Source organism: Dermochelys coriacea, chromosome 4 (genome assembly GCF_009764565.3).
Source record: "Dermochelys coriacea isolate rDerCor1 chromosome 4, rDerCor1.pri.v4, whole genome shotgun sequence".
Classification (NCBI taxonomy): Eukaryota; Metazoa; Chordata; order Testudines; family Dermochelyidae; genus Dermochelys; species Dermochelys coriacea.
Window position 1 is genome coordinate 95,312,168 of NC_050071.1, and position 25,493 is coordinate 95,337,660.

Genomic DNA, 25,493 nt, shown 5'->3' on the forward strand with positions numbered 1-25,493 from the left:
CCATTGCATATAAATGATTGAAGGATGTAATACATTTTTCTTTGAATTCTGAGACAAAAGGTTAGGACTAGATTTTAAGCGCCTTACACGTAATAACTTGCAGTTAGGTACAAAAATAGTCATATTATAGTCAGTGTGTAAAGGTGTTGCAATCTGCCCCTACACTGTGATAAAAGACCCATGACACAACCACAGCTGGCCTGGGTCAGCTGACTCAGGCTTTGCAGGGTTTGGGCTGCAGGGCTATAACATTGCTGTGTAGACATTTGGGCTCTGGGACATCCCACCCCTCGTTGGGATCTCAGAGCGCAGGCTCCAGCCCAGGCCTAGAGGTCTACACAGCAATTTTACAGATCTGCAGCCCAAGTCAGCTGATCCAGGCCAGCCATGGGTCTTCTGTTGCAGTGTAGACATAGAATGGTGATGGGAATATGAGCTGAGCTTCAAAGTGAGACAGCCTTTTGAAGTTTTTTTTTTTTAACAGTTACTCATCTACAAATAGAAACATACACCCTACAAGTGTGTTACTCCTTTGGCTGTTTTGTCCCAGATATCCAAAGCTATAACTAGCTCTCCATGAAAAGACAATAAGAGGACAGGGAGATATAAAGGATTTTAAAAATATTTTATCAAAAATAGAACCAAGAACAATGAGAGCTTATTTGTAATGAATAAAAAAATTTCATTCATCTATAAAAATGTTAAAATAAAAATGGCACATTGATATAGGACTGTGGTGATCCTGGATTCCTCCTCTGTCAGGTTGAGGAAGAAAAAACGCCATGTGTGGAACATTACAAGGTCATTATCTGCATCCAAATTTATTTGAGCATAAGCTCATCCAGTTTCTCTTCCAGATGCTAGTTCAATTTCATAATCAGTTCATTGCATGTCTCACTATGCCATTAGATATGCTGAATTTGCTGTAGGAAGAAACTCATCCTCCTTACCTAGGGCATATCTCAGGTAGAAATAAGTAGCACTATTAACCTGGAGAAAAGGAGAAGAACTGTTACATGTACATCACAGTTGTTTACAGTGGTAACTAATATGAATATATGACATGGGTCAATACGGTATAGGAAGCTACATCTTGTGATTGTACATACTTAATGCTGCTCTTCTCTCATGCTCTGAAATCAGCTTCCTATTGGTACTGACCAATACCAGTACCTTTTGGTACTGACCGCTGAAATATGAAAGATATAGGGAAATTCTGTAGATTAGGGATCAGATGAACTACTCCAGCTCCACTAGTTCCGTTAGCTTCCAACCTGCAGCTCTGATCATGTATTCTTCCTATGTAAAACTGAAAGATAAAGCCAACCTTAGAACATCAACATTTTCCATACTACAAGCCAAAAGGATACGAGGATCATGCATGCAGTATGTCTACAATCACCAATACAACAACAAAATCATTAATTGACAGAACTCTTTAACAATTAATTTAAATGCCTATGTGTCACAGGCATATGTTGAATGCGTGCAAAAGGCAATTCAATTAAGCAATTGTCTGATACAGACATTCTTAATTTCTGTAATATTTCTGCCAGTTTACGATCAAAGTGAAAGTTTTAAACTGGCTTTGGTGAACATCAGCAAGATGTAACTGGTGTCACCAAATCTGTAGAAAAAATGTAACTTACCTCCATTCCATGGACCACCAACAAAGTCATCTGCTCATGTACCAGGGTCCACACAGCCAGGGCTGATGCTGGAGAAGAGGTGCTTCTCTATTTTCTTCATGGATCCTCACTGTCCACCTTCCACCTGGATCAGAATAGCTTTGGGGTGTTTGAGCAGAGGTGTGAGTGTTTGAAACTGGCCTCTGTTAACTTGTTAACTGAAAGTAGCATAGGTATGGACAGCATCTCCAGCGAATAATCCATAAAGAGATGGCTTATGCCCTTAACAGTGTAGGGGTAACCCTTTGTGGAGTACCTGTAGGTGTCAGGGTCTTGAACTGAATTTTCATGGAGCATAAGAGGTCACTCTGTATGGTTTTGGACAACAGATGAATGTAGGTAAGTATTTTTATCTGGCCATGTAGTACAATGAGGATGATGAGCTCATTGGCACTGAGAGAAATGTGGCATCATATTTGAGTTGAAGACAGGCACCATAGTTTAGTTGCAGTAACTCTCTTACTATGTATTAACTTCTTTGGAAAATGTTTAATGCTTTCATTTATGCCTATTAGAAATAAATATATATGAAATATTAGCTTTACTCAATTACCTGGACTTTATTCCTCTCTAGTTTGCCCTTCTCATCAGTAGCCTTCTCAGCTGCCTTTTTTTGACTGTGAGGACCTTTCCCAAAGAATATGTAGTTTACAAAGGCATATTCCAGCAAGGCAAGAAATACAAACACAAAGCATCCCATTAGGTAAATATCTATTGCCTTTACATAAGGAATCTTTGGCAGTGTCTCCCTGAGATGAGTGCTGATTGTAGTCATGGTCAGCACAGTTGTGATTCCTGTGAAATTAAAAAAAAAAATGTTGGTAAGGCAACTCTGATACGTTGTTCGTCACTTTGAAGGTGTAAAAGCTGTATCATTGCTCAAACACAATGCCATTAGGCTTATGACATAGTTGGCTTAATTATTTCATCAGAGATTCCTAACCATTAAGGGAATGCATTTGTCATCTAGCAAAAAATATTAACAGGCAACAAGACAGTATGGCCTATATAACATGCTAGGTTTATGTATATAAACTGGTAGTGAAGGGAGCCAGGGAAGAGAAAAGTGGGAAACTTGAAACAGCAGTTGCCTTCTTTAAGTGACATATTAAATTGCAAGCTCTGCAGGCCTTGGGGGCCAACCCCTTGCCTTTTCCATGGCAGGAGGGACAATCAGTTACCTGAACACTTTTCTTCTCCAGTTGCCTGTCTCATTAGTAGCCTACCCTGCTTTTTTTTTAATACACTTAAGACCCTTTCCAAAGAATATGTGATTTACAAAGGCACATTCCAGTGCTGGCTGATGTAGTCACTACAGAACAGGAATGTTATGGAGAAGACATTTGGTCTTGTCAGGTGAGGGAATGCTGCTAACTTGATTCTTAAAGTAGCCATCCTGCCTGATCCACATAGAGTGGAATTAAATTTACCAGTGTTCTTGGAGTTCAGAGTAAGTATCCTAGCCAGAGGAAAGGTATTAGGAGTAATTTTGACTGAGGATAGAAATTTGAGGGGATAAATGGAGGCTCCAGACTGGAATGGTGGGCATTAGTGTAGGGAGGTTGGTGGTGCCATCATAATAGCCCTCTTCACTAATTTTCAAAGGGATTACTTCATTCTATTTTCCAGCTCATGGCTTTGTAATCTATCAACCACAAAGTTATTAATTTTTCATGTTGGTCTATGAGAATGAAACCATTTTCTATTCTGTTCTAATCACAGGCCATTAATATATCTAATGAATAGCTCTAGATTCATTTAGCCATAAGGTGCTCCAATTAAAGGAGACTGGGGACAACATGATTACTGCAGTTAGCTTTTGAAAAGATTATAGGCTCAAACCACAAACAGTTCTTATAAACTATGCTAACAGGTTGAGGACCTCCCTTCAGATTGCTCAGGTAAAATTGTAGTAGGTAGCATGGTATCACAATATAAACTGGCATGTGTGAAACACAGGGTCAAGTTTTCAGTTACTGTAAATCAACATAGTCCCATTGACTATGGGGCCATGCTGAGTTACACAAGTCAATACTCAAGCCACTTCAATAGCTTTGAAAATAAATTACCTAGGGCAACTCTTGCAGCAGAGGCATCATAGTTGATCCAAAAAGATACCCACGATAGAATTGTGATCAACGTGGAAGGCATGTAGGTTTGCAAAATGAAGTAACCAATATTTCGTTTAAGCCGAAAACTAAGTGATAATCGAGGATATGCCCCTGAAAGAAGGATGAAAGTGACGTTATGAAAACTTCAGCCATTGATATTTCTGTGTTGGGTGCACTTTTTGAGATAGTCAGTGCTTACCTGTTGTAAATTCCACTTTTTTTGATACCATCTTGTAATCAACAATTGAAAACTGTGGGAGCTCAATGTTATTAACTCCTGTTACTGCAGATTCCCCTCCATTCCAGTAAAACTCAATATCATCAGTGGTGTATCCATCTAAAACAAAGAAACACAATTTGACTATTGCTTGTTTGTGGTTTTTTTGGTAAGTTGGTTTTCCAAGCCACACTTTTTAATGAGGAAGGAACCATCATCTATTTTTTCTGGGTTTGGAATGCTTGTTTTGAAAAATGTAGCTACTTGAATCATGAGTTCAATGTGCTGTTACATGAATTCTAAGTTACATACAAGTCATTGTTTTCTTTTTAGTAAGAGGCAATATCTAAGCCAGTGGTTCTCAGTTCTGGTCCACCGCTTGTTCAGGGAAAGTCCCTGGTGGGCCGGGCCGGTTTAAAGTTTGGCAAAATTGTAAGCACTGAAAACAGGGTCTAGTGGGAATTGATGGGCAACCTTAATTACAAGCAGTACTATTAGCTTCTCCTATAATTTTTCATCTTATTTCTGTACTTTTATTTATAATCTTCTGCATATCCATTCGCTTAGATCAGTGGTTCTCAACTCTGCTCCACTGCTTGTTCAGGAAAAGCCCCAGGAGTGTCAGGCTGGTTTGTTTACCTGCCGCGTCCGCAGGTTCGGCTAATCGTGGCTCCAACTGGCCGCGGTTCGCTGCTCCAGGCCATTGGCCTGGAGCGGCGAACTGCGGGAGCTGCGATCAGCCAAACCTGCGGATGCAGCAGGTAAACAAACCGACCTGGCACTCCTGGGGCTTTTCCTGAACAAGCAGTGGAGCAGAGTTGAGAACCACTGATCTAAGCGAATGGATATGCAGAAGATTATAAATAAAAGTACAGAAATAAGATGAAAAATTATAGGAGAAGCTGATAGTACTGCTTGTAATTAAGGTTGCCCAACAATTCCCACTAGACCCTGTTTTCAGTGCTTACAATTTTGCCAAACTTTAAACCGGCCCGGCCCACCAGGGACTTTCCCTGAACAAGCGGTGGACCAGAACTGAGAACCACTGGCTTAGATATTGCCTTCATGTAACAGCACACTGAACTCTTGATTCAAGTAGCTACATTTTTCAAAACAAGCATTCCAAACCCAGAAAAAATAGATGATGGTTCCTTATAGGAGAAGCTGATAGTACTGCTTAAGTACAATTAAGGTTGCCCAACACTTCCCACTAGACCCTGTTTTCAGTGCTTACAATTTTGCCAAACTTTAATTGTTCAGGTTAACATTTTGTATGTTGGGTGTTTGTCTCAGGCTAAATTTTTTTGGAGAGCTTCATCAAAAATGGTTCAGCCACTTTCGAGAATAGTTTGGGAAATAATTTAGTCCCCTCATTTAAAGCACTGGATGAACCTGCTCTGGGAATGAATCAGGGTTGTGCAGTGAAGGAGGCTGTCTGTAGGACTTCTGCCTTTGTTGCGGAAGTTGGGAGGCGTGTGGTAAATGAGGCTGGGGACTACAGGAGGAGAGAAGGCAGCCTCACGGTTAAGGGGAATGCGGGAGAATCCCTGCCTCTGTCACAGGGGTTTTGTGTGATGCTAGTTAAGTCCCTTAAAGCAAATTTTTCACAGGTGATCACTAACTATGTCCTTATTTTTTTGAGTGCCCAACTTGAAACATCTTGTCTGATCTGTGGAAGTGCTGAGCTCTCACATGTACAGCTGACATGAATGGGAGCTATACTTGGAACACATAAAGTGCTATATAAGCTAAGTACTCTGGTAAAAAAGGCCATAGGTGTCTTAAATTAGGAACTCATGATTAGTGGACACCTTTCTAACCTTAATTTGTATGCCTCAGTTCCTTGTTTGTAAAATGGGGATAATACTCTCCATCTTATGGGGAGTCATGAAAATTAATTGTTTGTGAAGCACTCAAATACTATGGTGATGAGCGCAATAGAAAAGCCCAGGAGGAAATGAAAAGCTCTGTCTTCAGAGCAGGGTTGGAATAGTGTGCAGGTAAATAAGGCCTAGGGCTACACAATAAACAATGAGGAATAAACAGAATATTGACTAGCTGCTCATTAAATGAGCTCTGTCCATCTTATGCAGTAAATAGGGCAGGGGTCCTTTGGGAAAAAAAAGTATGTGGTCTTGTAATTAAAAACTACATCACAATGCACATGCGCAAAGAGGGTGGGGGGCAAATAAGATTGCATAGATACCTAGGCCCAGGGGTTAGGTGGGTCTGAGCTAGCCCAAACCTCCACCAGTACATCAACACTGCTGTTTTTAGCATGCTAGTGTGAGTTTCTGTACCCGGCCAGGGAGGCTCACCCCAGATGCAGTGTAAATGTTTTCCCTGCGTGCCTGGCCGGCTACTCTGGCTGATAAGTCAAGGTAGAAGTAGAGCTCCTTGCACACCCATCCCGCTGTACTTTGCTTGCACTCTGGAGTACTAGGTAAGTAGCCCAATGGGGCCTTATGCCTCCTTGCCCGCACAGTCAAGTGAGGGCTGTGAAATCTAGGCATGTGTTTTGTTCTTTTTTTTTTTCTACCTGGACTCTCACTTTTACTCCATATCTTGTAGTTGTACTTTTTGGTTATTGGAGTCACTATGTGTCTTCTAAGCATCCGAGGATTGATCTATTTTTTTAAACTGAGCCCTGAGTATTTGAGGCATTTATTCATTTCTTCTGCAAATACTAAACTTTGAATTCTGAAACTGCAAAACAGATCAGTTGGTTTTGGTTTTACATTTATGCTGCAGGAAAGAAGCTCTCTTTTAGAATTTTTGCAATTATCTTGAGTAAACTGAGCTGCCCCAGAAATGGATCAGGAACCATATTAGGATTCTGTCATATGTTCCCCATATGGTCATTGGTTCCCCTTTACTCCAGAGAGAAAGTAATCTGCTACCTGCAAAAGGTAAAGATTTGGTCAGACTTAATTTACACTGCACAAATTAAATGAAAACATGTATCTGAATGAAAATCTTTAGAGTACAGTTAACTGCACATTGGCCAGGGTGGATACTTTAGATGGTAAGGATTTAAAAATATGTTTTATGTGTGCAAGCAATATATTTTCTACATAGCAAGAAAGGTCAAAAATGTAATTTATCTATGCCAGTGCCTTACTATAGTCTAGTCTCCCTTAAAGGCTAAATACATGGATAGGGTGGGTGTAGTTTCCGTAGCAACAGTAGTGAAGCAGGAGCTCTCAGAGCTTACTCTTTGACTCATGGGACTGCTTAGCAGTTGAAGTTACTGAATAAATATCTTTTGATGCAAATATTTGTGATGGATTGAACAAAGGGAAATGCTAACATGTATTAGCTGTTTGTGAACTACTGAATGCCACCGTTTGTTAACCATCTGAATCGCTTCTAGATAGTTTAGTACTCTTTTTTAGCACAGATCATTGCTGTTAGATAAGATGAAACTGCTGGCTTCTGGTTGCTCATGCGTACAGCACTCAAGTGACCTCATAGTTAATAGGGATCTCCTGTTTTAGGGCTGTCATGCAATGTGCTGTGCACCCTTGGTTTCCACTGATTTCAAGTGGGAGTTAAGGGCGCTTGACATATTGCTTGATCAGACTCTTTGTCTGCTGGCAAAACTGGTTACAGTAAAGGTCTGGGGAGGGGGAAGGGAGAGAGATACGTTATTTTGCAAAAAGCTAAATGTTGTGTATTTGATTTTCTGTAAAAAATGTAATGTCTAAAAATAGCAGTTTGTTTCTTCCTTTGGTGCATTTTACATACACTTTACAGAGTCCTCTGCTAGATCAAAATGACAATTTTAGGGTTGGTTAAAATGGTCAATTTGTCAGATTTCTGTACCTTGCATCACTTTCAGTGCTCAACCAAATTGTTTGATAATGCTAAAATGGTCTGTGGTAGAAAGTGATTAATGGAAATTGTTCTAATTTAAAAGGTGAATTTACTCTGTGCAAGTGTTAAAAGGTAAAGGAGACATACTGTTTTTGAAGGGATAGAATATATTACAACTCTGCTACAACCGATCAAAGTACGCATAGCTAATTATGTCTTGGGGCCCGAAGCCACCATCATTACTCATGTTAAGTGGTACCTTAATTTTGTGGGACTAATTCCAGACTAAGTGACTTGCACAAGGCTACATGGTAGTGCTGGGAATTGAACCTGGATGCTCCAATTCCAGTCCAGTGCCTTACCTACAAGACCCTTTTCCCTCCCTGCTCTATAAAACCTGTTAAAAGAATGTTAGGGTTCTGTTTATTATTTCTTATATTGTATTATTGTATGTGGTTCTGTAATGACTTGGAGCCTTAGTCATGGACCAGGAGCCCATTGTACTAGGCACTGTCCAAACACAAACCAAAAAGTCCCTGCCCCAAAGAGCTTACATCTAGTATAAGATAAGAGATAACAAATGGATTTGGACAGATCGATGGGGCAGTACAAGGAAACAGTGAGACAATATTGTCTAAAGAGGGTGGGGGAACTGGTATAACACAAGCAGCGTGAACAATGTGGTGGTGGCAAACATCATGTTAGTTCCATGATTATTTTTGGGGTGGGTTTACTTAGGAGGGGTTTAGCTAAATGGGAAGGGAAGATGTGTGAGTGGGGACAGGAGAGGGCAAGGGGGCAGGTGTAGAGCGCTGCTGAGGTGAAGAACCTGCAAGGAAGGGGGAAGGTTGGGGCAAACAGCCAATCGGCACACGTCAGAGAAAGTCTGAGAACAGTCTCCGGTTTTGACTAGAAGGTCCAGCAGTCCCTATTTCTGGGCCTATCCGCTGGAGTTTCTGGTTGGCTGGTTTCTGCAATTATTCCCCAAAGTCTGCCCTTGGTGCAGTGCTGCTACCTGGGTGTAGCCACTCAAGACAGAAGGTAAAGTTACAATTTAACCCACAGTTAATAGAAAGATTTTTTTATTTCCCCCCCTGCTTTAAGTTCTGCAGATTTCAGAGGAGCATTTTACCATTTAAAAATGTTTCATGGTCACAATACACTTTAAGCAAGAGAGAAATTAAAAGTAAAGCCACCCCTTTTAATTCAAGAACCAGATAAGAACATAAGAATGGCCATACTGGGTCAGACCAAAGGACCATCTAGCCCAATCTCCTGTTTTCCAACAGTGGCCAACGCCAGGTGCTTCAAAGGGAATAAACAGAATAGGTAATCATCAAACCACCCCCTTTTGCCCATTCCCAACTTCTGGCAAACAGAGGCTAGGGACACCATTCCTGCCCATCCTGGCTAATAGCCATTGATGGACCTATCCTCCATGAATGTATCTAGTTCTTTTTTGAACCCTGTTAAAGTCTTGGCCTTCGCAACATCCTCTAGCAAAGAGTTCCACAGGTTGACTGTATGTTGTGTGAAGAAGTACTTGCTTTTGTTTGTTTTAAACCTGCTGCCTATTAATTTCATTTGGTGACCCCTATTTCTTGGTTATGAGAAGGAGTAAATAACTCTTCCTTATTTACTTTCTCCACACCAGTCAGACTTCTATCATATCCCCTTTTAATTGTTTCTTTTCCATGTTGAAAAGTCCCAGTCTTATTATTTTCTCCTCATTTGGAAGCTGTTCCATACACCTAATAATTTTTGTTGCTTTTTTCTGTACCTTTTCCAATTCCAATATATATTTTTTGAGATGAGGCGACCACATCTGCACACAGTATTCGAGATGTGGGCGTACCATGGATTTATGTAGAGGCAATATATTTTCTGTCTTATTATCTCTCCCTTTCTTAATGATTTTCAACATTCGGTTCACTTTTTTGTCTGCCGCTGCACATCGAGTGGATGTTTTCAGAGAACTAAGCACAATGACTCCAAGATCTCTTTCTTCAGTGGTAACAGCTAATTTAGACCCCATCATTTTATATGTATAGTTCGGATTATGTTTTCCAATGTACATCACTTTGCATTTATCAACATAGAAGATATATAGGACAAAATGGCAGGAGAGCTTTTCAGAAGTCAGAGTTAAAAGTGACTGCTTTGGGTGTATGGCAAAAAGTCATGGCCAATAACACTTTTTTGTGTATTATATATATGCATAATTGCTAGAGCCAGGGCACTTTTTTGGGCCAAAACCTTTTTTGCTTAGAGCAGGGATTTGAACCTAGGTGTTTTGCATCCCCGGTGAGAGCCAATAGTCTGGTGATCTCTGCCAATTGAGCTACTAGAGTAACTGATAGCAATAATAAGTTGTCTACCTCTATGTGCATTAGAAGGCGATAAGCACAATTTTTGCCAGTGGATTTCACAGGTAGTTGCTGATAGTGGAGGGATAGTGAGATTTGGGAATCCTGGGTTTCATTGCAGGCTCCGGAGGGGAATGCGCTCTAGTGGTCACACTCTTCTGCCCCCTGTGTGACCTCTTGTACAGGTTTTCGCTCTTCTCCAACCCTGGCTCCTCATCCCATTTTCCTCACCCAGCCAATCACAGTCTCCATTCCTCAGCCTTCTCATTCTGGCCCCCATCTGTGTGTCCAGAAAGCACCAGTCTCATCTCTCTGGTCTCATTGTTCTAATGCCAATGTCGTTCTCCTTGCCCGCGGCTAATCCCAGTTCCTCCCTCCTGGCTTCTCTTCCAATTTACTTCTCTCCTCATCCTGGCCTCTAGTTAACCCCTCATCCCTGCTGGCTCCTCCAGCCCAATCTCTGCCACCTGACTCCTTGTTTCAGTCTTTGTCAGTCTATCCTAGTTCTCCCTCTGCACCTCAGCTATTTATCAGAGCTGTCTCCCCCTCTCTCCTCAACTTCTTCCACACCCCCCCCCACTGCTTCTTAATTCCATATTTTTTGCCCAGCCAGTCCCAGGCTCTCCCCTCATCCCAACTCCGTTCCCAGTTTTCCTCTCCTACCCCTCCCCCCCACCCCAGCCTCCATTCTGAGGCTCCCTTGTCCCAATCTAATCCCCCTGCATTTGAATGAGGCAACTTCCTCCTCCATGCTGCCTGGGCCTACAAGGTGGTGGTGGGGGGTATCATTGCAAGCATTGTAAAGACAGGCTCCTTGCTCTCAGTTCTGGTATCCTAACATGGACCTGGCATAGCTTGCAGCATCCCAGTGGACAGTGTCTTCGGGGAATCTAGCTGCTAAAATCTAAGAAGTTTCCACTGAGCTGGTACAAATTGAGATTTTTCAAAGGCTTATAACTTGGACAAATTTGGGTGGATTTCTGTGGGGATAGAAAAAGGCACATCCCTGACACACAGCCACCCCCTGCCAAACTTCAATTCCCTTTCTCAAAGAGGTTGCCAGAATTTTTTGACATGGGCAAAAGGTGTTTTTCCCCATCTCATTCTTGAAAACAGCCAAATTGTGTTGGCCAAAGTTTTCCAGAGAGTTTCAGCCTGAAGCAGACATCCAGCATGGAAAATTCCAGCCCAATTGTTTAAAGTTTTTCAAAGTTATAAGAAACTGAAAACTGGGTCCTTGAATGGGAAACATCAGGCAACCTTAATAGGAAGTGATATTGGCTCTGCCTGTAATACAGTAATTGGACAGGGATTTTATTACTTGTTTGTATAGGACCCCTACCTCAAAGGGTCCTTATTCTGATTGGGGCCTCTTTTATATCCGTATTAAATAATATGTGATGTATGCGTTCTAGTGAGCAATATATGTTTGTGTGATGGGATTCACCTTGTGTTATTGCCTTACATTATGATATATATGCATTTCAGTAGATGTGTCAATGGCACTGCTGTCATGAATAAGGGCTTGTCTACACTTTCCGGGAGATTGACGTGCGGCGGTTGATTTAGCGGGTCTAATGAAGACCTGCTAAATCAACAGCAGATCACTCTCCCATTGACTCCTGTACTCCATATGAACGAGAAGCGCAAGGGGAGTCGACGGGAGAGCGTCTCCCATCAACATAGTGTAGTGTGGATGCCCCGCGGTAAGTAGATCTAAGAACGTTGACTTCAGCTACATTATTCAATCTCCCGCTGTAGTGGCCTAAGGATTACTCACATTAGCAGGGTTTTGAAGAATCAGGCTCAATATTCAATAAGAGGTTTGTGGTTTGGAAAGAACAAGACAGATTCAAAAAGAGAAACTGAGGTAAGACAGATAATCAATCATTGCACTGCCCTGTTAAAGTGGATGTGTCTTTTAAGTCACGGTGAGGAGTGTTAGTAACATAAAATAAGAAATATACAGTGTGGAGCAGCTACTATTTCTGGCTAGCAAATAATAATAAACCCTCATTTCTGGGGTTCCCAAGCCCAGAATAGCAATAAAAATTATAGAAAATTGGTACTAGTGTGGGCTAAACATGGCTCTAAAATATGCTGATTGTTCACTGAACTTCTATACTGTACACATTCCTTCACCAGCTGTTCTTCTCAATGGTGTCATTTCTCTTTCATATATACTTGTCATTATATATAATGGTGAAATTTTTTTGTAATAGAAAAAGTAGTATTCATAATCCAGACAATATTTATGCTGGTGCCCAAACAAAATCTAATGAAATTCTTAACTGATTTCAAAACAAGTTCAAGAACTGGGAATCTGAAGTGCCGAGTAATGGTTTTTAGTCATAATTACTCTGTGTGTGTGTGTGTGTGTGTGTGTGTTGAATCCTATTTATTCAATTACATACTGCTCCCCAAGATCAGAATATGCAACTGTGAACACAAATCTTCTCCATCCCAGTCCAGGTGTATAACTGACTTTACTTGAGCCAATACATGAACACAAAGTATTTTAAAATGCATTTAAAGAATGTTAAACACAAGGCATGCAAGTATTTAACAAACTTAGAAATCTTATTCAATCATCATCATCTCTTCTCTTTGATTAGCCAAGCATTACCAGATGAAATAGAGCACAAGGGGGCACTCAAGATCTGCTTTAGTTAGTTGCATCCATGCAGTCCCTGACAGTTTGGGATCCAGTTTCATTTATCCTTCACACTTAATCAAACATTTCATTCCATGTGTGAATTTAGGATCATTCACCCTTACACAGTGTGTATCGTAAAGGATTACTCATGCTAGCTAATTTTGCACAATTGCAGTTAGCAAAAAGCAGGATTTCAGTAGTTCAGTAATGTAAGTAGTTTAATATGTGAAATTGTAACTAATCATGATGCTACATATAGAAGATTAATTTTGGGTTTAATAAATTTCCTAGATACTTTCAGAGAGAATGTGGCCTGTTTTTACACTGACACCTGTAACAGGCTAGTCCATATTTATCATTCAACTGATTCACCTAGTTTTGACACATTTTGTCCATGTAAAGAATGAAAAGGTTTTTAAGTTGTTTAGAAAAAATGTTCTCCTGCAGAAACAAACAGATATACTGAAGCCTCTTGCCTTGTTTAAGAGTTAATTTGCTGGGGGGAAAAATCTTTTTCCAGCTCCAATATCTCTCTAGAAATAGAAGAATTGATATACTCTGACTTCAATATTTTCAATTCAGTTATGTAGACAAAAGAAAAGCTATTGTATAGGCACAATAATACAATACTGTATCTTTGTATTGACAGCAATTGTCAATGCAATACAGCATTGTCAATACAGCTGCTTTACGTTTTCTTAGATCAGCATCTGAGAAGTTATTTAGCATGTATATAGACACAAGTTCCATATGTCTAAAAAGTAACAACACTTAAGTAGGTTGTGAAAGAAGTAAGGTACAAATCTTACTATTCCAAGAACAATTCCATAGAAGGAGTTTTACTATCAACACGAGACAGCAAATGAGCGATGTGCTAGAGATTACTCCATTTCCTGTTATAATTGGGCTCTTTTTTCCTCTCTGCCACTTATATCTGTCATGACTCCTTACAGGATAAAATAATGCAAAGTCTACATTTACCTTGCATATCCATTCCTATTTTATCACAGTAACGCTCAACTGAGACTGGAGACCCTTTGTGTCAGGCACTCTACAAGCATGCAACAAGAGACACACTCTGCCCCAAGGAGCTGTCAATCTAAATAGACAAACAGAAGTATTTAATATCTGAGGCACAAACAGATTAAGTGATTAACCTGTGGTTGCTTTGTTGTAGAGCAAGGAACTTTTCCAGATCTCCTAAGGCCCTTTCAGATGCCTTAAAAATCAGACCATTCTTCCTGTCAGTGCTCTATTGCTTGGAATTCCAGCAGACTATCTCATTCTGATCTCTGCTGCTAGTTACATTTTTACAGTATTTCCTTATTTTACCTAATTGCCACCATCATTACTCCATTCATATCCACCCAGAAACAGGAAGATGAAGCTTCTCTTCATTCTGCCATTAATACATCTCAAAGCACTTGACACTGGGAAAAAATGGCTCATACACTGATACAATGAACAGCACTGCCACTCCCCAAAACGTGACCAAAAAATCAAAGATCTAATGGGTTCAGTTTGGAAAGCAGAAGCCCCAAGCTGTTCTTAAGCTGGTATTACCCCACGTAGCTGCTTCTTTGCCAGCTCAGAGATTTGTTTTAGGACTGATCTGTTTATCTACAAATGTATTGAGCGCATGTGCTTTTTTTCATTAAGTTTGGACAAATTGATAGTAAGGAAGGCTTCCTGTAATGTCTAATGACAGATGGTGGTTTGGAATTGAGAACTTGAGTTAGAACTTGGGACAGCATTGTCTCAAGCAGATGCTGATGGAGGGCACTTGGCAGATGACCAGAGTCTGACAAGGAAATGAGTTTCCAGTTACCTAAAAAAGACAGGTTTCAGAGTAGCAGCCGTGTTAGTCTGTATTCGCAAAAAGAAAAGGAGTACTTGTGGCACCTTAGAGACTAACAAATTTATTTGAGCATAAGCTTTCGTGAGCTACAGCTCACTTCATCGGATGCATTTGGTGGAAAATACAGTGGGTCACTCTCCTTACAGCGTGTATGATAAAACCCATTGTTTCATGTTCTCTGTGTGTGTATATAAATCTCCCCTCTGTATTTTCCACCAAATGCATCCGATGAAGTGAGCTGTAGCTCACGAAAGCTTATGCTCAAATAAATTTGTTAGTCTCTAAGGTGCCACAAGTACTCCTTTTCTTTTTGCTAAAAAAGACAGTGTACTTTCTGAACAATAATACATCAAACAAATATCGTGTGTGATGTTCCAGTTGGGGACATCCCGTTCTGTTACTACCACCTGTTGCCTAAAGTCTCCATATGGCATGCCAATTTAGGCTTAATATCAGTTCGCTACCTAGCAAAATGGGGATCTGGTCAAAGGGCTAAATTCACAAAGGATTTAGGTGCCTAACTGCTACTTTAGGTGCCTAAATTCTATCTCACCAGTTGTTGTTGGTGGCCCGTAGCCCCACCCTCCTTATAACTTTTACCCCAGAGGTTAGAAGACTTGCTCAGGGCATGGGAGACCTGGGTTCAATTCCCCCCTCTGCCTGATGGGGAGAAGGGAGTTGAACTTGGAGTTACCCCATTCCTAGGAGAGTGCCCTAATCACAGGGCTGTAGGGTATTCTGGGGGCTGGTTGCTCTCAGTCTCTCTTATTGAAGCTGTTCCATTGTGCATAAATTATTAAGTGCACTGTAACAAGGAGACTGGAACCTGGGTTTTCACATCTGGGTGAGTGCTCTAACCACTGGGCTAAAGTAATAAGGAGTGCACCCCCTCCATAACCGAGTTACTTTTGCAAGAAAGGGTTCAGGCACATGATTCCAGGAGCAGGTTCACAGCTGTGAAACCTGAGCAGAAGGTGGCACCTCCCTTTGGCCTAGAGTTAGGAGCCTAAGTCCCTTTGAAGGGCAGGATTTGCGACCCACCCCTCTTCTCAGCATTTCTCTTTGGCTAACTCTAGGCACATCCCTGCTCAGCATGTTGGCTTTTGTGGATCCCATTCTTAGGTGCCTAACTTAGGCATCCGACAGTAGATTTCACTAGGTGTCAGAGTGCCTAAAAGTTAGACTCAGCATTGCAATTCTAAGTCCTCTTTATGGATCTAGCCCTAGGTGGTGGTGTAATCATAATAATGGAGCTATAGATGGAAACTTTATATAGCAGAAGATTTATGCTACATTCTTGGTACTTTGGAGATTCATACAAATTGTAACACTTGTGGCATTCCATGGAAATACTGGGTCCAATACATCACTCCACTACTCTGGGTTTATATCAGTGACTTCAATGGAATGCCACCAGTGTAAAGCAGATAGATATAAGGGAGAGGACAGCCAGGACCTACATATGGATATTTTTTTAATCTGCTAAGGTATTCAAGTATGAGGGATGCCCCCTCTGATCACTATGGGACACCTTGATGATCTTACTTACTTCCTTACCGTAAGTTTTTCCCTGTACAACAGTATATAACTTCTCTACTGGCTTCTCTTTCCTTTGCAATAATGCAGACAAACATCAAATATTGTTCTTGCTGCAATTTCCTATTTCTAAGAATACAATTATATATGTACAGGAGCGTTATACAGTATCATGATATGACCCATTGCTGACTAGATTGGTGTCAGTTTGATCTTTGGTCTTTATAAGCCACATTTTCACTGTTGCTCTGTGTAAGCTGATTTTTAACCAGATGTCCAGGGCCCTCAATTCCTCAATTTTTTGTGTGTAATTTGTTTAAGTTTAAGCTCTATTTCTAAAATCCTGTTGGTTTTCACAGTTTGCTTATCAATGAAGAGACTTGATTTTAATTAGCATTGTAATCCAGCAGGCAAAAGATGACTGAAAACTTAGATTCTCCTCTTCCCACATTCAAATGAACCTTTCTGCAGATATTGTCCATTATTTAACTTCCATTTCAAAGACATTTTGATTGTTACTTTCCCGAAATGAACAGCAGTGATATTAACAGCTTTCTTTGGGTCTTCATTTTTTTAAACAAATCAGGTATGCATTTTTTGCCTCTCATTAGTAGAAAAAACTTACTATTCTATGCTTGCACAAACTGGGTATTGTGTTTGTAACTGAGGTAACTGTATATGCAATATTTGTGCACAGATGCACACTTGACATTTAAAAATCAGCCCTTATATATGCAATCTTCATCCACTAGTTCCTACATATTTGAGTCAGCTGCTCAGCTGGTAATTTGGTATAGCTTCAGTGATTTCAATATGTACTTCCGTGGAGCTACACCAATTTATACCAGACAAAGTTCTAGCCCTTTGACTATCCCTTGTTTCAAAATCTTCCTTTCTTTATATGTTATACATCCGATAGAAATCATTGCATTCCCCAATCATTGTCCCCCTTAGTTCATCTTTTATTCCCCATTTTGGACTGCCATACTCCCTTGGTGTTTGTAATGTGTGGTTATGCCATTGCTGGACCATAATCCTGGAAGTTTTTCCAACTGTAAATGCTTTAGAAATTTAAAAACAAAATGAACCAAACCTATTTGTAAGCACATTAGGTCAACATTGGCTACAGATGTCCAGTTGCTTGGCATTCATTTAATTTAGTCCAGTCAATATTGCATGGTAAATAATTTTGTCTACTCATATTGTAAATACATCTTGCCTTTGAGCATTCATTTATTCTGACTGCTTAAGATCTACTTCTATAGCACACACATTTTGTTCCCAGGCAGATTCCTCCAAATTTAGATGCAACTGTTTTTATTCTTCATGATGCAGGCATTGGGAATACAGGGCCAAAACTGGGTTCCGTTTAAGTCAATAAGAGTTTTGATTTCAGTGGGACCAGGAAGGATTGATTGATGATTGATCCAATCTATGAACCAATGCACAACACTGCATGTTGTTTACTCATGTCATAATATAAAATATATCTGCATAACCTGTTTGCATGTAGTGTTAGTGTCACCATGATCATGGTAGAGAAGACAGTTTTATTTTAATCCTAATACAGATGTTTATATTTGACCAAAAGGTTACCCTTTAGGTTGATGCTTGCCCTATGTCCTACTAAACAAGGGTGACCTATAATAAAGAATTAATAAAAATAACATGAAAACTTCAGTGTTGATGCAATGACCACACAGTTCAATATATATCTATTTGACCTTTGTTTTCAAATACTTTTTTTCATCTAGTTGGTCTTTGTGAACACAGTTAAAGATTAATCAAACACTTTTACAATTACTAGGAGCAAAGAAAAGCCTATTCAGAGCACCAAACCTGAAAATTAGGGAAGATCAGATCCTGATTAAAATCCAGATCCAAATCACATCTATTGTTATAATAGGATAAATCAGAATTCAATTCTGACCTCAGTTTCATGGGGGAGACCTTGTGTAGGTGAGCCATGACCATTTTAAACACTTTTTTCATCTAACAAAGTTCAGAGCCAGGCTAATGAACATAGTGTTTGAATGCTGGCAGCCCATCTACAGTAGGCTCCCAACTTTACTAACTGTAGTGGAGCAGAGCTGGTGCTAGCAACGGTGGGGAAAATTTTGCAAAATTACAATAGAGAAGAATTAAAAGTCCTATTCTCCATTGCAGTGGTTTAGAGGAAATATGTCCAAATACCAATAAAATGAGGCTCAGTTTAGAGGTGAGGGGTGGAAGTTCTGGGTACACTCTGCTGCTCATGTTGCCAGAGGTCTCTCTGTTTGAACAATGTGTATATGACACTGCACATGTGATTTATTTTTTTAAAGGGATGTGATCAAATGTAAAGAGGAGAACTGGGGAGCAGGAAGTTGAGGTGTCATGATTTCTTTAGAACACAACATGCTATCTAGTAACTCAACCTGAAAGAAAATTTCACCCTGAAAGGTCAAAATGAGAAGCCAATGAAAGGAGAGGGTTATAATGGAAAGTTTTAGGCCTTACTAGCCTAACAGGTGTCACTACTGTATAGGCTATAATAATGATTAAAATTAGAGAGACTAATGTTGCGTTAACTTTCAGACATTGGCTTCTATCCCCATTGGATTCAGGAGCAGAGTGTGGCCATACATTGGAAGAGAGCAAGGGACTACTGGTATCATGTCCACCAAGCTGGTCAAGCTACTGTGGTAGCTGCCATCTTGGCCGTCAACATGGGATTGAACTGGGGCCTTCAGAGCTAAAATCATGAGCTGCTACAACTTAAGCTAAAGCTCCTTAGTGAGGGGCTGTAATAACTCATATTTTGTGTGGTTCAGAACAGTAGGGCACCTTGCTTACCAGTTGGTTACACTACCAGATATCAGAATGGTGGGCGGACTGTAAGGACAACAGAAGGGCAGGCATTCCACACAAAGAAGCTCCAAGATCTGCAGGACTTGGACTGAATTTCCTTACTGATCCTTAGACTCTGCACAAATTCCACCCTATGCACCTAGCCTGCCCATGTGAAATATTTGAATTAATATCCCTGTTGCATGGGGTTTTCAATGGAATTTGAGATCCTTTGGCACTAAAACTTGAATTCAAGTCCAGAAAGTGATCCTGTGTGTGGCTGGGAGTGGAAGAGAAGGGGATATTTTGAATAACATTAAATTTTCTTAGGTAGAGTTCTCTGCAGATAACAATAGGATTTAGGGGAAAGCTTGTCCTTTTGGTTGCAGAGAAGTTCATATCTATTTTTAAGACAGGAGTATGAGGGAACTAGATGGCTTAAGGGAATGGGCCATAACTATATTGATCTAAATTCATTACCACCAGATGGTAGTAGAGTATCTCCTATGAAATGAGTTGCTATCTAACGCAACTTTCATTTGGGTCCCAGTGCACTGTTGTCCACCTCATGAAAAACACTCTTGGAATCGGCACTACTGGGACGGCTGGTAATGTTAGCAGAAAAACCTCATCCTGAATACGGATGGAGAGTGGAATGCACTCCTTTACAGAGGTGTGTCCCTGCACAGCCAGGTTGATGGAGATTGGCATGACAGTGGGGGAAAACTTGTATTGCTGCTGCCCAAGCAGTATTGTTCTGTGAATATACTGAGAGCTCGAGTCTCTGGGGCTGTCATAAAGGCATCTTTCACAAGGAAAAAGATAAAAAAAGATGATAATAGTTAGTATGACAGACCTTTTGGACAAGATTGAAATGTTTAATGTTTCTTCTTAAAAGTTTTCCACTCACCTTGGTTTGTTCATAAAGAGCAAAGTTTCTGCTCTTTCTTGAAATATTTATTGCTGTATGTTTATAGCAAAATAAAATAGTTACCAAAATAAAGCTGCTAGAAGTAGCTGTACATGAAGGAAGTACTAATAAGAATTTTGCCTATGACTGATAACTCTCAGGTAAAAATGCTGTTCAAGTTATGACCATTGGTTGTCCATAGTTGGGAGAGTTGTTTATTATCCCTTCTAACTCCATATTAAATATCTTAAATATTAATCTAGCATTAACTGACCTTGCTGAGTGACCAGGTATATTCACATACAATCAGCTATGCCTTCATCAAATAAATGGTTGAGGCATGTAAGCTCAGATATATTTGGGGTTGGACTCAGCTCTCACAACCTGAACTGAATCAATAGACATATGAATCTTTAAATTCATCCTGGGTTTTAATTGTCTACATTTTAAGCAGCTGTTCACACCTTGGCAGAAAACCAGTAAATGCATAAACTCTGCTAAAGGCCATAAAATACCACGACGATTGTATTAACTCAAAACAGTGCGTGCCTGGTCTTCCAAAATGTGAAATGACAAGGGTCAGAGCTTATTTTGTCTGCCTCTGTCTAACTAAAGAGATTTAATATTTCCCTTTTCAACTAAAAAGTTGCCAAGAGCTATCTCAACAGAGCAGCAATCCTGAGTTCTGGTGACATCAATGTGTAGGGCTTGTTTGCCCTCTTTGTGGATGTGAATGTCAGAACTTGTATAATGTGAGAATACTTGAGGCACCTTAGGTATATCTGGCAAAACTCTATAGCTCACAATGATTTAATAGTTGACTGTACCTAATGAGCAGTGGAACTACATCAATTTAAACACTCTTAGAATGCAATCTGGAGATAATGCAGTTTGAAAAATATTTGATCTCAGGTATGTATGTACATCTCCAAATGAATTCAATGGGAATCCCTTAAGTTCATTTAAGAGCAGAATCTGGACCAGTTTCTCAAGATTCACAAAAGGACTTGTGCAATCAGTTAGAATACATTTCCAATATACAGTCTTTAATCCCTTGTGCGAGGGGAACAACTTATCTTTTGTTCAAGACCATACCTCCCTCCCTCCACCAGAACTTCAGTTCTGAGTACCAGGCTGCGTTTTTCCTCTCAACCTAGCATTAGCTTGATAACATAACATAACATGCTAATTCTTGGGCCTGACTGAGCTGGTATGGAAAGATTTCTGTGCCAGCTTTTGTTGACTCTGGGGCCATCAAGAGACTGTTCAGGCCAATGTAAGTTAGAGCAGTCCCGAGGCTACTCTAACTTATGCTAGTGTGTGGTAATAGATCCCATGGGGCATTAGCAAACCAGAGAACAATGAAACATTGCAGCAAAATGGCCAGACCCTTTCCCTGGGACACATTCCCAATATGCTCCCTATGCTGTAGTTACAGCAACTATGCCACCCAGAGAAATCCTCAACTGTCTGGTTAGGACAGATTAACAGTTCCTTGTGCTGCTAGAACCATGCATAGAGACTGCACTGAGGGCAAGAGTCTGTCTCTGTCTCCAGTGCTTTCCCTCTGAGCCCCCTAGCTTTGTTACAAATTACTTATGCAAATGAAGGATAGACACAATGGTTATTTCAGTTATTTCCTCTATCATTTCTATCAGCATCCAAGGCACTAGGCATCTCCAGAAACAGAAAACTTGATTGCTGCTCCAATGAGCATACAAAGTAAATTAGACATGATGTAACAAAAGTGGAGAGAGGAGACTCATAGACTTCAAGGCCAGAAGGGACCATCATGATCATCATCATCACATTGCCCACCCACTTCTGTCATAGACCCCTAACTTTTGGCTGAGTTATTGAAATCCTCAAATCATAGTTTAAAGGCTTCAAGTTATAGAGAATTCACCATTTATACTAGTTTAAACTTGCAAGTGACCTGCGCCTCTTGCCATAAAGAACTAGGTAAATTCATGGAGGATAGGTCCATCAATGGCTATTAGCCAGGATGGTGTCCCTAGCCTCTGTTTGCCAGAAGCTGGGAATGGGTGACAGGGGATGGATGACTTGATGATTACCTGTTTTGTTCATTCCCTCTGGGGCACCTGGCTCTGGCCACTGTCAGAAGACAGGATACTGGGCTGGATGGACCTTTGGTCTGACCCAGTAGGGCCATTCTTAAGTTCTTATGCTGCAGAGGAAGGAGACAAACACCTGGGTCTCTGCCAGTCTAACTGGGGAAAAACTCCTTCTTGACTGCAAATATGGTGATCAGTTAAACCCTGAGCATGTGGGAAAAACCCACCAGCCAGACACCTGGGAAAGAATTCTCTATAGTAACTCAGAGCCCTCCTCATCTAGTGTCCCTTTGAGGGGGTCAACAAACATGTGGACACGGGGGATCCAGTGGATATAGTGCACTTAGATTTTCAGAAAGCCTTTGACAAGGTCCCTCACCAAAGGCTCTTAAGCAAAGTAAGCTGTCCTGGGATAAGAGGGAAGGTCCTCTCATGGATTGGTAACTGGTTAAAAGATAGGAAACAAAAGGTAGGAATAATAGTCAGTTTTCAGAATGGAGAGAGGTGAATAGTGGTGTCCCCCAGCGGTCTGTAATGGGACCAGTCCTATTCAACATATTCATAAATGATCTGGAAAAAGGGGTAAACAGTGAGGTGGCAAAATTTGCCAATGATACAAAACTACGCAAGATAGTTATGTCTCAGGCAGACTGCGAAGGGTTACAAAAGGATCTCACAAAACTGGGTGACTGGGCAACAAATTGACAGATGAAATTCAGTGTTGATAAATGCAAAGTAGTGCACATTGGCTGTGTTCGGTTTTTTGAAATTAGAAAGTTGGCAACCCTAAGCTCTGCCCTCCTCTGTGGTCCCACCCCCTGGCCAGGCCGGAATTAGGAGTGGGGCCAAGGTGAAAGCAGCCCAGTGAGCCCAGGCTGCAGTGGGGAGCCCTGGACTCTCCACCTGCCCTAGTTGGGGGGCTGGGGTGCCTGACAGCAGCCCCCAGCCTGTGTCCCCAACCCCGGGGTGCACTGTCCAGGGCAAGTGGAGGGTCTGGGGCTCCACACAGCAGCCTGGACTCCCTGGGCGGCTCTTACTACTGACTGGCTCAGGCTTCTGGCCTAGCTGCAGGAAAGGAGGAGCAGGGTGCGGGGCCTTGTGGCAAGGGGGTCTAAGGCGCACCTCACATCCCTCCCCCACTTCACTGGGAAAAGGCTGGCACTACCCTGGAGCCTCAGGCAGCTGCAGGGCGGCACCACATGGAATCCAGGACACATGCTGGACTCATTCAGCCCAGGACTGACTCTTGAACTCTTCCTTTCGGGACCGTCCTGCCCAATTTGGGTTTGGGTGTTCACCCTGCTATATGTGATTAGTGCATCAGGCACTTAAGTACTACATTTCTTCTGTCGGTTGACAAGCAGGTTCCCCTAACTAGGAAGGCTTGAATTTAAGACAGTTCCTCGGCTCTAATAAGAAAACTTTTTACTCTGAAGCATAGGTTCTACCACCCACGTAGTTCAATTGCAATCCTATTCCAGATCAATGCAATCTTGTCTTAAGTGGGGAGCTGTGATAAATCTGTTCAAATCTCATTTTGTCACAACACTCTGAGCCAACAGAAAAGATAATGAAAGTTTAGGTATGAACACGGTTCTTCTTTCCTGACAACAAACCACCTATAGAGTCCAGTGGAATATCTTATTGATTCACTCTAATATTATTTGAAATTGGTTGCTGTTTCATTCAAGCATTACATGTATTTAGTGTTATGGTTGTTTCTACTTTGTACAGAAATAGATATAGAGAGACTGGAGAATAACAGACTGTTTTCTCAATGGGGGATGTCTTTTCTCATGCTGTAACTGGCCTAATAAAGCACTACTCTCCATTCTTCCCACCCCTTTCTAATTAGGTTTGGGGAATAGTTTTCATTGGGTCTGCTCAATCCTACCACATTGATTATGGTTACAAAAAGAAAGCTCCTGATGTGGTTAAAACATAATTCAGTGTTATGTGGAAGCGTCTAAACCATATTTTAATTGCATTCCTGAACCGTACTACAGCCTTAAAGTTGCCACAAATTTTTAAGGTCCAAAGGGACCATTCTGATCATCTGTTCAGACCTGCTGCATAACACTGACCATAGAACCTCACCCAAAAATTTCTGCATCAAGTCCATAATTCTGCAGTGTACGCCCACAGTTTAGTCCTGTCTATCTTGCAATAATGAACCACATTTCACCCGTGTTGCAGGGCTGCTGCAGTTTAACAGAATTGCTGCAGTTTAACAGAGTTGCTGCAGTACAGTAAGACATACAAATGAAGCAGAGCCCTTTCCCCACCCTTTCCTCTGCTGAGTGCAGGTGTAACACCGACAGACCCCGGGATCGAACCTGGGACTTCTGGAGCTTTGTGCATGAGCCTCTACTTTATGAACTAAAAGCCAACTAGCTCTTAGTTAAGGCTGTAGAGCAGACTCATTAATCTCTTTCTCAGCCAGCCAGCCAGCTCAGAACACCATACCCAGGAGGTGTGTGGGTTACACAGGCTGGCAGAAATTTGGCCCTCAAGCTCCTGCCATAACAGTGACACTAGAAACCCCAAAGAGAGTGGAAGAAGAAGGGCACTGGTATATCTGTCTTAGTCCTGCCCTCCCTTATGCACTGGCTAGCAGAGCTAGGTCATCATATATGTTGGCAGTACAGCATGATAAAGGTGAACTGCAGCAGTTGGGGCTGCTGTGTGCACTGCCTAAGTGCTTTTGTAACTCACTGCTGAGTATATGTTACAAATTGTCCTCTCTGCCAATCCACAGAGGATATGAGTTGTTGCTGTCCCAAGCAGGGAACACTGACTTGATGCTCATGCTGGAGCAGCTCATGGTTTTAGTTTTGGAGATCCCTAATTTAATCCCTTGTGTGTCAGCCAAGATGGTGGCTGTCACTCTCGGAGGCACGGTGACATCTCAGAGTAGCTTTCTCCCTTTAAAAATTCTGGATTTAGTGAACAAATTGAGTAAAGATCATATAAGTCTGTATACAGAAACATGCATAAATTAATCACCTTTTCTGTGCCTAAACAGGCACTTTTCTCTGTTTGGTAACTGTGCAGATTATGGACTAATGGAAATAGTGGCTTGCACAGACACAAGTAAGAAAATTTTTAAAAAGCTGACTTTGAAAAGCTTTATAAAAATACCAAAATAATCTGCTGGCTAATTCTATTTCTCTTCCTCTGCTCTGCTGGAGGCATGATACCAGAATAGATGATAGGCCCACTGTCAACTTCTGTTCCTATCCAGTGTGGCTGTTGTAACAGTTTTCCATAACATATTGCATTTACTAAATAGTAAATAACAAAAGTGTGAATTCTCAGTCTTTATATAACAATTTACATCTTCAGAACATTGTAATTAGCTAATTCTCCCAACCCCTCTGTGAGACAGAATGACTCACTGGGCCTGTTTATATTGACACCCTGTGATATGT

At 41.0% G+C, this 25,493-nt stretch overlaps 1 protein-coding gene across 1 annotated transcript in view; it reads right to left on the bottom strand.

Annotated features, from left to right (window-relative positions):
- The window catches only part of GABRB1 (gamma-aminobutyric acid type A receptor subunit beta1), a 251,244-nt gene that overhangs the window by 14,669 nt on the left and 211,082 nt on the right, over positions 1 to 25,493 (bottom strand). The window contains exons 6-8 of the mRNA XM_038399630.2: positions 3,999 to 4,136; positions 3,758 to 3,910; positions 2,242 to 2,483 (exon numbers count right to left, since the gene is read on the bottom strand). Coding sequence (XP_038255558.1) covers positions 2,242 to 2,483; positions 3,758 to 3,910; positions 3,999 to 4,136 — 533 coding nt within the window. The remainder of the gene's footprint in view (positions 1 to 2,241; positions 2,484 to 3,757; positions 3,911 to 3,998; positions 4,137 to 25,493) is intronic.